At 43.5% G+C, this 14,052-nt stretch overlaps 1 protein-coding gene across 5 annotated transcripts in view; it reads left to right on the plus strand.

The window, feature by feature from the left end:
• EVC (EvC ciliary complex subunit 1) overlaps positions 1 to 14,052 on the plus strand; it is a 99,386-nt gene that overhangs the window by 20,598 nt on the left and 64,736 nt on the right. For all 5 annotated transcript variants that reach the window (XM_073012517.1, XM_008017940.3, XM_008017941.3 and 2 more), the window contains exons 5-7: positions 740 to 824; positions 9,097 to 9,195; positions 12,529 to 12,666. In XM_073012517.1, coding sequence (XP_072868618.1) covers positions 740 to 824; positions 9,097 to 9,195; positions 12,529 to 12,666 — 322 coding nt within the window. The remainder of the gene's footprint in view (positions 1 to 739; positions 825 to 9,096; positions 9,196 to 12,528; positions 12,667 to 14,052) is intronic.

The raw sequence follows: 14,052 nt of genomic DNA on the forward strand, positions 1-14,052 counted from the left end.
TTCTCTGATTCTCTCTTCCCTGAGTCAGTTTCTGCATCTGTAAAATGGGCATGAGTATGTCTCCGCTCAGGCACTGAGGAAAGATGACATGTGATGATAAACATGAAAATGCTTGAGGTTGGGCACCATGGCTCACGCCTGTAATCCCAACATTTGGGAGGCCAAGGTGGGTAGATTGCTTGAGCTTAGGAGTTCAAGACCAGCCTAGGCAACATAGTGAGACCCCCTCTCTAAAATAAAATACAAAAATCAGTGGGGTATGGTGGCACACACCTGTAGTCCTGGCTACTCGGGAGGCTGAGGAGGGAGGATTGCTTGAGCCCAGGAAGTGGAGGCTGCAGTGAGCTGTGATTGTACCACTGCACTCCAGCCTGGGAGACAGAGCAAAACCCTGTTTCTGAAAAGATAAGTAAATAAATTTTTTTTTAGAAAATACTCAAAGGAGGAAACGTCATTTTTATTTCTCTCCCTTCCCTCTCTCCTTTGGTTTTCTCTTGGAAGTCCCAGGCAGCTATGTCTCTGACACCAGCTGTTCTCTTCTGGCCGTTAGTGGGTTTCAAACAGCTTATGAGATCTCTTCTTATAAACGTGGAGTAAGAGTAAGGACCTCAGCATGCTGCAGAATGACAGTCTGAGGCAGGGTGTGCTGTGGCTTGTACTGATTAGGGACATGCCAATATCCTGACTCATCATTTCTGATACCCTGAAAGTCTTTTCCAATTCTCATTTTATTTTGCAGCATAGACATCAACCTATGTATCTACAGCCTTCATTTAAAAGACCTGCTGCATTTGGACACAGCACTGAGGCAGGAAAAGCACATGGTAGGTGGAGATGTTCGCATTCCCTCCTTTTCATGGGGACAGGAGCTGGGGCACAGGGCCTCTGGGTGCAGTGAGTCCCAGATACCCTTGAGAGGCAGACATCAGTGGAAACGGAGCCGCCGCGAGGTGGGGGAAGGCAGCGCTGTCAGTCATCCAGACACACAATGGAAAAGCACTTCATGCCTGTTGGGGCATGGCCTTGACTTTAACCAGAGCCGTAGGGGCCTCAGCAGAAAGATGCGTGCCTCCTCCCGGGGTACATCTCCTGCTGCAGATAGAGATAAGAGATATTTAAAAGAGAATAATATTTTTAAAGGAATGATAATAATGGCAAGAATATTTATGAACATGAATTTTCTTGAGTCTTGCTATGTGCTAGGTCCCAGGAGTATTACACTGAAACTTCAGCACAACCCAGAGGGGCGGGTGTCATTATCATGTCCACTCTGCAAGTGAGAAGACTATGGCACAGGGTGGATGACTTACCCAAAGTTATAAAGCTGCAGGGGTGGCCCTGAGATGAGACGTTCAGTACCTTTTTATGGGGCCACGTGTTCTCTTGACTGAATGAACGAGAACTCAGAACTGTGGATGTGGGGAAAACAACATTAGTCTTTGCCAGGTGCACCTGGCCTCTTATTGCATCAGCTGTAGACCTGAGCTATGGGAAACCAGAGAGACGAGTCCCAGTGTAGCTGCAGAACCCCGGTGGGTATATTCAGGCATCAAGACAACAGCGGTTAAAAATAAGTGTTATTTCTCCATAAGGCACAATCTCTGAATTACTAATTGAGGGATGAGATCCTACAGAGAGAAGGCAGATGAGAGAAAGGGGAGAGCTAGGTACAGAGGTGGACAGACACACAGATATGTCTATAGGGCACTCTTACAAACTGGAGAAGGGCAAGAATGTCACATTGGAGGCCAGGTGAGGTGGCTCACGACTGTAATCTCAGGCTTTGGGAGGCTGAGGTGGGAGGATTGCTTAAGCCCAGGAATTTGAGACCAGCCTGGGCAACATGGCAAAACCCTATCTCTACCAAAAACACAAACAAACAAACACTTAGCCTGCTGCAGTTGTACATGCCTGTAGCCCCAACTACTTAGGAGGCTGAGGTGAGAGGAATACTTGAGTCCAGGAGATGAAGGCTGCAGTGAACTGTGGTCACACCACTGCACTCTGACCTGGGTGACACAGCGAGATCCTGTCTCAAAAAACAAAAACAGAACAAGAATAGCACACTGGGGATGTGCCTGAAAGAAACTTGGGCTCTGTGTGAGCAGGACTGACTGGCCTCATAAACGGGTGCCAATGTTTGAAACCGTAAACATGCTAGAATTCAAGAAATAGAGCATGGCCCTTCATCCCGTCTACCCCCAGCCCCGTGGAGGTCTCTGGATGGGGGCCACCAGGCAGCCTGTGTCTGCAGCCTGCCTCAGTGAGCTACACCCGGCCCGGGCTGTTTTCTCCAAGGCTCCATGCTCCCTGGGAGGACCAGTTGTTTCTGGGCTCAGAGCCTGTCCAGTTGGCGAGCAGAGTAGTCCTGGCCAGCCTCGCCCCACAGCCAGCGAGTGCCCACAGGGAGCAGCCTGCAGTCCTGGAGGGAACGTTCACCATCACTCACCATCCAGCACAGGGGCACGGCCTCTGCACACTGCCAGGCACAGTGTCAGACACCAGGGGCGGCCTCTGCCTTTGTGGAGCCCACTCTCTGGGGCAGTGGGGAGGGCAGTAAACAGAGGTCACAAAATAAACAGTGGCAGGCAGCATGACAACGGCCTGTGACAAAGCACCATGTGAGTGTGAAGGGGGCACCTGAGGGAGTGCAGAGCTGGGGAGATGGTCAGGCTTCCCTACGGGGAGTCTCATGGGCGGAAACCCAGGGAAGTTCCGGGAACACTGGATTAAGGGAGAGAGACCTGGGCTCTAGTCCACCCTTTGACAACTAGGAGCTGTGTGACTTTGGGTAAGTTGCTTCACCTCTCTGGGCCACTTTAGGAAAGGCTTAAAGAAAACATCCTTTCAACTATTGCTATATGGAGTTACTGGAAAGTCAAGTTCTCCCACTTTGAGAGGGTTCTGTGGGTAGAACTCTGGGCTCCATGTCACAGCTGTGTGACTGGCATGGTCACAGCAGCGATTATTCTGCATGTACACTCTGGTAGGCTCGGTGCTTTAAATCTTCGTTAAAGGTTTACATGCCACTTCACTAACAAGGAACCTGAGGCTCAGAGAGGTTAAGTCACTTGCCCAAGGTCACACAGCTGGTGATGGCAGAATCAGACCTGGACAAGGTCTGAGTGCAAGGCCCCTGCATGCCCACCCAGGTGTAGCCCTGCAGCCTGCACGTCAAAGGTGCTCAGGAGAAATGTGTTGCACTTGTGATTGGCACCGCCCTGAGAGAGCTGCTTCCCAGCGCAGTCCTTCCTGCTGTGAGGAGCACAACTCTATTGTCGAGTGCTGGGACTGTAAGAACCTGAGGAGCCGCTGGGAGCTGTGCTGCCTGGAGACCTAAAGCTCTATATCCCTGGGAGAGATGAGCTGGGGTTCAGAAGTTATTCAGACCACATGAGGCCCTTATGCATCCCAGAAGCTTGGAGCTCCCTGGCTGGCCCTGAGGAGGAAGAAACTGGCTCTGGGTTTGTCCAAGAGGCAGGAGAAGCTGGCGTGTAACCTCTGTAAAAAGAGTGGCCAGGATGAGAACAGATTGGGGGCACCAGCACTACGGGGTTCTCATGGTGCTGGAATATTACTTTGATTGTGGCTGCGCTTATGGGAATCTATACATGGGGTAAAATTGCATAGAACACACACACACACGCACACACACATGCACACATGTAAATGTGCATAAAGATGGGTGAAAACTGAATAAGGCCTGTAGACAGCGGTATTCAACCAATGGCAGTTTCCCAGTTTTGATACTGCACCATGGTGACATCAGAACCACTCCTGGGGGAGGAGCACATGGCACTTGGTGCAGACACACCTGGCGTTACTGCATTTCACTTAATCGTGCTTCAGAGATGCTGCTTTTTTTTTTTTTTTTTTTTTTTTTTTTTTTTTTTTTTTTTTTTTTTTTTACGAATTGAAGGTTTTTGGCAACTCTGCATCCAGCAAGTCTATTGGCTCCATTTTTCCAACAGCACATGCTCACTTCATGTCTTTGTGTGACATTTTGTAATTCTTGCAATATTTCAAACTGTTTCATGATTATTGTGTGTGTTATGGTGATCTGTGATCAGTGACCTTTGACGTTATGATTGTAATTGTTTGGGGACACCACAAACTGCATCTGTATGAGACAACGAACTTAATTAATAAATGTTCTGTGTGTTCTGACTGCTCCACCAACTGGCCATTCCCTCTCCTTGGGCCTCCCTATTCCCTGAGACACATTAATATTGAAATTAGGCCAGTTAGTAACGCTGCAATGGCGTCTAGGTGTTTGAGTGAAAGAGAGTTGCATGTCTCTCACTTTTAAGTCAAAAGCTAGAAATTATGAAGCGTAGTGAGGAAGGTAGCTCAAAAGCTGAGATAGGCTGAGAGCTGGGCTGCTTATACCATACAACCGAGTTGTGAATGCAAAGAAAAAGTTCTTGAAGGAAATTGAAAGTGCTGCTCCAGTGAACGCACAAATGATAAGGAAGCAAAACAGCCTTATTGCTGATATGGAGAAAGTCTGAGTGGTCTGCATAGAAGATCAAACCAGACACAACATCTCTTTAAGCCAAAGCCTAATCCAGAGCAAGACCCTAACTCTTTTCAATTCTGTGAATGCTGAGAGAGGTGAGGAAGCTGCAGAAGAAAAATTTGAAGCCAGCAGAGCATGAGGTTTAAAGAAAGAAGCTGTCTCCAGAACAAATAAAAGTGCAAGGTGAAGCAGCAGCAAGTGCTGATGGAGAAGCTTCAGCAAGTTACCCAGAAGATCTAGCGAAGATCATTGAGGAAGGTGGCTGCCCTAAATAACAGATTTTCAATGTGTATGAAATAGCACAATGTGGTCATGGAAGAAGATGCCATCTAAGACTTTCATAGCTAAAGAGGAGAAGTCAGTACCTGGCTTCAAAGCTTCAAAGAACAGGCTGACGCTCTTGTTAGGGGCTAATTCAGGAGATGACTTTAAGTTGAAGCCAGTGCTCATGCACCACTCTGAAAATCCTAAGGCCCTTAAGGGTTATGCTAAGTCTACTCTGCCTGTGCTCTATAAATGGGGCAACAAAGCCTGGATCACAACACAGCTGTTTATAGCATGATTTAAGCCTACTGTTGACACCTACTGCCCAGAGAACAATATTCTCTTCAAAATGTTACCGGTCATTTTCAACACCCCTGGTCACCCAAGAGCGCTGATGAAGATGTACAAGGAAGTTAATGTCATTTTCATGCCTGCTAACAACATTCATTCTGAGCCCATAGATCAAAGAGTCATTTCAACTTTCAAGTCTTATTATTTAAGAAATACGTTTCTTAAGGCTGTAACTGCCATAGACAGTGATTCCTCTGAAGGATTTGAACAGTGTAAATTGAAAACCTTCTGGAAAGGATTCACCATTCTAGATACCATTGAGAATATTCATGATTCATAGGAAGAAGTCAAAATATCAACATGAACAAGAGTTTGGAAGAGGTTGATTTCAATCTTCATGAATGACTTTGAGGGGATTCAAGACTTCAGTGGAGGAAGGCATTGCAAATGTGGAAATAGCAAGAAAACTAGGATTAGAAGTAGAGCCTGAAGATGGGACTGAGCTGCTGCAATCTCATGAAATATGAATGGATGAGGAGCTGCTTCTGATTGATAAGCAACAAAAGTGAGGTTTCTAGAGAAGGAATCAGCTTCTGGTGAAGATACTGTGAACGTTATTGACATGACAATGGATTTAGCATATTATATAAACTTACTTGGTAAAGCAGCTGCAGGGTTTGAGAGGACTGACTCCAAGTTTTAAAGTTCTACTGTGGGCAAATTGCTATCGAATAGCATGTCATGCTGCAGAGAAATCTTTTGTGAAAGGAAGAGTCAGTTGATGTGGCCAACTTCAGAGTTGTCTTATTTTAAGAAACTGCCACAGCCACCCTAACCTTCACCCACCCTAACCTTCAGCAGCCACTACCCTCATAAGTCAGTAGTCATCAACATTGAGACAACACCCTCCACCAGCTAAAAGATTACAACTTTTTTTTTTTTTGAGACAGAGACCTCAGCTCATTGCAATCTCTGCCTCCTGGGTTCAAGCGATTCTGCCGTCTCAGCCTCCTGAGCAGCTGGCACCACAGGCATGCGCCACCACACCCAGCCAATTTTTGCATTTTTAGTAGAGATGGGGTTCCACCATGTTGGCCAGCATGGGTCTCGATCTCTTGACCTTGTGATCGGCCTGCCTCCACCTCCCAAAGTCCCGGGATTACAGGTGTGAGCCACCGCACCCAGCCCAACAACTTTTTTTTAATAATCATCTTAGGCTCAGATGATCATTAGCATTTTTTAGGAGGAAGGTATTTTTTAAATTAAGGTACGTACATTTTTTAGATGTACTGCTATTGTACACTTAGATTACAGTATAGTGTAAACATAGCTTTTATATGCACTGGAAAACCCAAAAATGTGTGTGACTTGCTTTATTGTGATATTCACCTTACCGAGGTGGCCTGAAATCAACCCTACAATATCTCCATGGTATGCTTATATTATTTTTGTACCTTCATTTGAGTCTGTAACTATGTCAGAGTTGGCACTATGGAAAGGGAGAAGATGAGGGCTGTAAACATTACTGATTCATTTGGGGTCAGGAAGAAAGTAGATTTGAAACTAATATCTTGCAAAAATAATGTTATTATATCTTACACCATATCAATCTTCAGTGGGTAGAAAGCCACTTTCTTCTTAGAGCTCATTGTCATTGGCAAATACAGTGAAGGTTGGTGGGCAGAGTTCTGGGTTCGAATCTCAACTCTATCGCGTGTGGCTGTGTGGCAGGAGGCAGGTGGCCCCTGCAAGTTGCTGGGCATTTTCTCATCCGCAAAATGGGGAAGATGGTACCAACCTCCCCGCATGCCATGGAGATCAAGTGATAGTATATATAATACATACATTAGGCTGGCACAGAAGACAAACCTTAACCCATTAAAAGAAGGATCAAAAACTGTGGCGCTTGAGCCAAATCTGGCCATGCCCCTTCTTTTCCATATTGCCTGTGCGCCTGTGTGGCATATGCCTCAACTGCAGAACTGAGTAGTTGCAAAAGAGATCATATGGCCTGCAAAGCCAAAAAAAAATTGCTGTGTCACCCTTTACTGAAAAAGTGTGCTAAACCCTGCATTTAAAAATGTCTTACCAGGCTGGGTGCAGTGGCTCATGCCTGTAATCCCAGCACTTTGGGAGGCAGAGGCAGGCAGGTTGCATGAGCTCAGGAGTTCGAGACCAGCCCAGGCAACACGGAGAAACCCCGACTCAAAAAAAGAAAAAAAAAAAAAAAAAAAAAAAAAGCCTTACTAGTTCATAAAAGAAAAAGAAAATGCCTTACCATACAATTATATTTAAATGACCTTTGACAAAGAGGCAAAAGCACTTCAATGGAAGAATGATGAGCTTTTCAATAAATGGTACTGGAGTAATTGGACATCCATAAACAATAAAAATGACAAAAGAACCTCAACCTAAACTTCACACCTTATATAAAATTTAGCTCAAAAGGGATCACACACTTAAATGTAAACAATAAACTATAAATCTTTTAGAAAAAATATTGCCAGGCATGGTTGGTTCACACCTATAAGCCCAGAACTTTGGGAGGCCGAGATGGGTGGATCACTTGAGGTCAGCAATTCAAGACCAGCCTGGCCAATGTGGTGAAACCCCATCTCTACTAAAAATACAGAAATTAGCCGGGTATGGTGGCACATGCTTGTAATCCCAGCTACTCGGGAAGCTGAAGTGGGGGAATCGCTTGAACCCGGGAGGTGAAGATTGCAGTGAGCCAAGATTGCACCACTGCACTCCAGCCTGGGCGACAGAGTGATACTCCATCTCAAAAAAAAAAAAAAAAAAAAAAAAAAAAAGATGTAAGAGAAAATCTCCAGGATTTAGACCTAGGCAAAGAGTTTTTAGACTTGACACCAAAAGTATGACACACAAAAGGAAAAATTAACTGGAATTCATTAAAATTAAAAACTTTTGCTTTGCAAAAGACCTCGTTAAGAAGATGAGAAGACAAGCTACAGAGTGAGACAAAACGATTGCAAAACAGATGTCCACCAAAGGACTAGTACCTAGACCAGATAAGGAAATTTCCAAACTCAGCTGAAGACAGGAAGCAATCCATTTAGAAAATGGGAAGGACATGAACAGATACTTCACCAAAAAGGATATATAGATGGTAAGTAAACACATTAAAAAGGTGTTCAATGTCATTAAGCCAGCATGAAAATCCAAGTTGAACTCACAGTAAGATATCACTACACACTCGTCAAAATGGCTAAAATAAAAAATAGTGACAACACCAAATTCTGGCAAAGATGTGGAGAAACTGGATCACTCATACATTGCTGATGGAAATATAAAATGGTACCTGCGGCCATACTGGAAAACGTTTTGGCAATTTCTTATCAAACTTAAATTGTAATTACCAGGAGACCCAGCAATTGCACTTGTGGGCATTTAGCTCAGAGAAATGAAGACTGACATTCACACAAATGTTCACAGCAGCATTGTTCATAATAGCCACAAACTGGAAATAATCCAGATGTCTTAACAAGGGTGAATAGATCAAGAAATTGTGGATGCAGGCCCCTGTTTACTTTCCTGGGTATCCCTACTTATGGGAGGGTCCTTCCTGGTTTAAAGGACATCTCCATCCATTGAAACAGGAGACTGACATGGCTAACTTTGCATTTCCAGTTCCATACAACTATCCCCCTGATTCTTCCTTCAAAGAAGCAAACCCTCCTTTGCTTTTTATATTTGCTTCACACATGGAAATGGGGATGTGGAGGACCTTGCACAGAGTAAGCACCTAATATTTGTTGAATACATGCATGAAGAAGAAATGAAGCTTTTTTAGGAAGCTTCATGAAAATGTAATCCATTATGGTCATAATTTATAATCTGAGATCCTTTCCTTCAGCAAAAAATATGTGTGAAGAGAGGGTGAAAGAGAAGAAAAGAAGGAGAGAGGCAGCGAGGGAGGGAGGAAGAGACAATAGAAAGCAAAAGACAAAAATACTATTGGTTAAACTTTTCTTTTGTTATCTTTCCTTTCTTGGCAATAGATGTTTATTCAGATTTTTAAAATGTGCCTCCTTGACCTTCTTCCTAAAAAGAAGTCAGATGATGAATTATACCAGAAGATCCTTTCAAAACAGGAAAATGTAAGTCTTCAACCTATGTTTCAAGGTAACTTAAAAATAGATTATTATAATATATACAACTTATGATACAAAAGTATTTTTCATGTATAAAATAGGTTATTACAATATATACTTTTTAACACAGTATAGTGAAATATAAAAGTATGTATACAAATATTTTAAAAAGTGTATTAAAATTTGGAATACTATTTACAGCGAAGAAAATATTGGTCATATCTACTACTCAAAGGCGGTCACTGTTAATTTTTTTATGCGTAAGTTTGGGATATTTTTAAAGACATAATTTGTTTATTGGTTATAGCTATATATACTACTTTGTATTCTATTCTCAGTCTTTTATGGAAAGTTTATTTTGTTTCATGCACAGCAAAGAATCAGGGTTTGGAGTCAGATTGATTGAGGTTGGTATCCCGGTTTTATCTTTTACAAGCTCTCAGAATCCTAGTTTCTTTTTTGTGCAATGAGATAATTCCTGTTCTGCGAGAGTGCAGAAAGGATAAGAGAGATGTGTATGATGCACCAAAGCAACATCATAGTTAGACTGTGAACATGTGAAGGCTGCTGCTATCATCCTGATTATCACAACCATCACCAAAAGCATCATTATCTTATCACCACCGTTTTTATTTTGTACCACCATCACCACCACTACTACTATCACAGTTCTCTTTTTCATCATGTCATTGTTGTCATCACCATCACCACCATCATCTTTGCTATTGTCACCACTGACATCATCATTCTTTCTGTCTTTTCCACCATCATCATCATCCTCATGACCAGTATCATCACCAACACCATCACCATCCTCATGTCCTCATTACCATCATCATGAGCATCATTTTTGTCATTGTTGTAATCATCGGCATTCTCATTACTACCATCACCACCATCATCGTCTTCATTACCACCATAATCATCATCCTCATCCTCATTGCCATCACCACTACCAGTGTTGCAGGGCAGGCAAGCTCCAGAATAGGGTGTAGCCTAGGAGGGTACTTGACTTCACTTAGGAAGTCTTTTAGTGGATGGTGCCACTCTTTGTGGAGCAGGACCAACCCACAGGTAGTGTGCCCAAAGTTGGTAACATATGGGTGCTTGGTAACTGTATTTATACTCTTGTAAACCCACTTTCAATTACATGCAAATTAAGGGGCAGTTCAGCGCAAATTGAGAGACAGTTTATTTAGAACTTTCTAAAAAGGGGATAGTAACTTCTGGGTTGTTGCTATGGAAAGGGGTGGTAACTTTTGGGTTGTTGACATGCCATTTGTAATCTGTGGTTGTGCTGGTGGGAGTGTCTTATGCTAATGCGCAATGAGGGCAGCAAGGGATCACTTTCATCACCATCCACTGGTTCCTGCTGGTTTCTTCACTTTATCCTGTCTGGACCAGATCCTGTTTTGATCAGCAGGGTTGTGATCAGAAAACAAGTCCTGCCAGTCTCCTATCTCACCTTATCCTCACCATCATTGTCATCATTATTCTCATTACTACTATCACCAGCCTCTTCTTCATCATCCCCTGCCATCATTTTCATTATCATCATCATTGTTATTGTCATCATTCTCATTGTCATGATAGTCTTCATCAGCACCACCATCATCACCATCTTTATCAGCACCACCATCATCACCGTCTTTATCATCTTTACTGCTACCTCTACCTTCACCTTCGTTAGAGTCCTCATCATCATCATCATTGTCCTTGTTCCCACCACTGTGAGACCTGGGGGTTTGGGAAGGGATGCTGCTTCTTTACTCCACTGGATTCCATGAGGAAGGATGACTCACTGCATCCCAGAAAGGAGGAAGGACATCATTGTCTTCACTGTCATCCTCAGTACCACCACCATGGTCATGGTCCTCAGGCAGTGCACATGGTGCTTAACATACATTATTTCATTTAATAGTTATGACAGCCCTGTGAGTGGCCATTATTATTTTTGTTTTACAACTGAGGACACTGAGACTCCATGAGTTCAAATGACTTTCCAATGGCAAAAATGATAATGATGATAATGACATTTATAATTGTATTAGGAATAATGAAACAATACTGTCTGTTATAATGGAAAGAATAAGAGCCCTGAAGTCTGCAGACCTCAGATCAAATTCCATCTCTACCAGTTAAACAAGGCTGTTTGAACTTAAGCAAGCATGTTAATTATAATAGTGGCTACTATTTGTCTAGCCAAGTGATTTAAATGCATAATTTCATTTAACACTTGCAATAACCTTAAAACTTTCAGAAGAGGACAAGGAGTGCCCAGAATTTGGAAGAGTAAGGACAAGCCTAGCACTGCCCCTTCCTACCTGGGCATCTTTGGACAAACTATCTTACCTTCCATAAACCAGCTTTCTCACCTGGAAATGGGTCATAATTTCTCTTTTGCAGAGATGCTGTGAGGATTAGAAAACATGTATGGCCTCAGCTTGGGTCTTCAATGGTAGTTTATATCAATGTTATTTTTCCTAGTGTACCTGGACCCATTCCACACTGTTGGCTATGTAACAATGAACATAGAGAAAATAGAACTGTCTCCCACACTCTATACTGGGGTTTGTAGGACTCTATACTTAGGCCTCACCTTTTCCTTCCTGAGTTCAGAATCATTTGAGAGAGTCAGGAAGACAGATATAGAAATGTAGCTTTATTACTGATTAGAGGCCAGCTTGGAGGACGTGGCTTCAATGCACAGCTATCATGGCTTCCTAATACTAAATCCCAGATTTCACTCAATTGCCTAACTAGTAATGGGCAATGCTGGGCCACCTCAGGCTTCCCCACACAGAAAGAAGGCCTTGGCTACCCAGTTCACTCTAGGCTGAGATCACACTAGAGCAGTGGCCTCCCCTGATTGGCCCATCACAAACAGGAAGAGGCTGGGCAAGCTTCTGGCTTTTAAACCAACCAATCAAATACACACCACTTCCTGCCCCGGGGTATCATTCTTTTCCAGGAAAACCAGAAGAGGAGCAAAGAAACATTCCTTCCCAACCCACTGGATGTCATGATATTTTCCAGAACTTCATAATGATTGAAAGATACTATTTTATTGATTTTGAAAGTATGGTATAATTTTTTTTTTGAGGAAGGATATAGAAGAAAATAATTCATTATTCTTGAGGCTCTATGTTTAATGAGAAAATGAGTTTGTTGCTAATAGGTTTATTATCAAACCTCATGTACAACAACCCCCAGAGCATTTAACTATTGTTTAAAAATATTTTGTGAAATGTGAAAAATAAAAACATTTATTTTTCTAGAATTTAAGACACACTAAACTTTTTCTTTGTTTATTTGGTTTCTTTTTTTCTTCTTCTTCAGGATTTGGAGGATCTAGAAAAGGGACTTCAGGTCAAACTGTCAAACACAGAAATGTCGGGGGCTGGTGACTCTGAGTACATCACTCTGGCTGATGTGGAAAAGAAGGAGAGGGAATACTCTGAACAGTTAATCGATAATGTGCGTGCCGGACTTTCTTTCCTGTACACAAATTTTGGTTTCTAAAACAGTTAAATTGGCTAAATTAGAGAGATGATAGTTAGAAGTGTGCCTAATACTTGAATTCCCCTATCGCATTCTTCCCTAGAGGCAGGATCCAGTTTCTGATGCTAAGTGATAGGGAAGAAGTAATTAAGCAGCAACGATTCACAAAGGGAAGTTTATTTTTTATATCATGAATTATCCTCATTTAAATTTCAGATTGGTCTTTTTATCATTCAAAGCAAAGATTCCTATAACCCTGCTGTCATCACTGCCCTTTGGAATAGAGTAGAAGAAAGCTGCTAGGCATTGCTCATGAAAGCGTGTTTTAAATTCCAGACAGAATGGCTTCCCTGAAACATCTTTTTCTTTTCTTTTGGGTTCTACCACCCCCTGTTCATATACTATGTATTAAACAAACATGTCCTTGGCACTCGCTTTTCATCAGGGATTGTGCTGGGCACTGGGGACTCAAAACCATTTAGACATGGCCCTGCCTGAGAGAGGCCGGGAGAGATGAACAGGTGAGCAGATGAGGGCTTCACAGGGTGACATGTCTTGTAATAGAAGGAAGCACAGGAGAAGGCCCAAGGCAGGCACAGTGGAGGGAAGAGTTCGTTTTACCCCAGACTTAGGAAAGCCTCCATGGAAGAAGGGGCCATGGAGAGGCTGGCTGGGAGAAGTATGGGTGCTGGCCAGTGATGAGGCAGAGACAGGAGCTAAAGAGGGCTGAGAGCAAGTCGAGGTAAGGTAAAGCCAGAGGGATCTGGCCAGAGATCCCTGTCTTATGCCAGCGAGGTGGGAGTCACTGAAGCTTTAAAGCAGGGGGTAGCTGGGTTCAGCTTCTCCTTTAGAAGGGCTGCCCAGGCACTGAGTGGAGGGTGGTGAAGAGCTACTGGGCTAGTCCAGCAGGAACTTTTTTAAGGCAACTGCAATAGGACGGAGAGGTGAGGAAACATGTGAGAGAAGCTATGATGGTCTACCAAGGGGCAGCAGATGGGGAGGAGGAGGGGGTCCAGGGTCAGTGCTGCTAAAATAAGGGCCCCAGAGCAAGAAGCTCATGGGAGGGAGGGAGCCAGTGCTCCTCTCCTCTGAATAGTTCCAGTATTGAGAGGAGAGGCTTGGAGATGGAGAGTCTCCAAGGGCTCCATGAGAGCCCAGGTTAGAAGACCTGGAGGGCTAGAAAGTTCTTAGAACTGTGGACCAGGATACTAAGAAAGAGGGCACAGCCTGGATTCCCATGGTCCACAGAACCCCCAATGCTGTGTGCAGCATCTTGTCCATGTCTGCCTTTCTCAGGGAGAGGGTTCGGAGTTTTCATAAGATTCTCCAAAGTATTGGTGACCTCCAAAAATGGTGATCTCT

Source organism: Chlorocebus sabaeus, chromosome 27 (assembly GCF_047675955.1).
Source record: "Chlorocebus sabaeus isolate Y175 chromosome 27, mChlSab1.0.hap1, whole genome shotgun sequence".
In the NCBI taxonomy this organism is placed as follows: domain Eukaryota; kingdom Metazoa; phylum Chordata; class Mammalia; order Primates; family Cercopithecidae; genus Chlorocebus; species Chlorocebus sabaeus.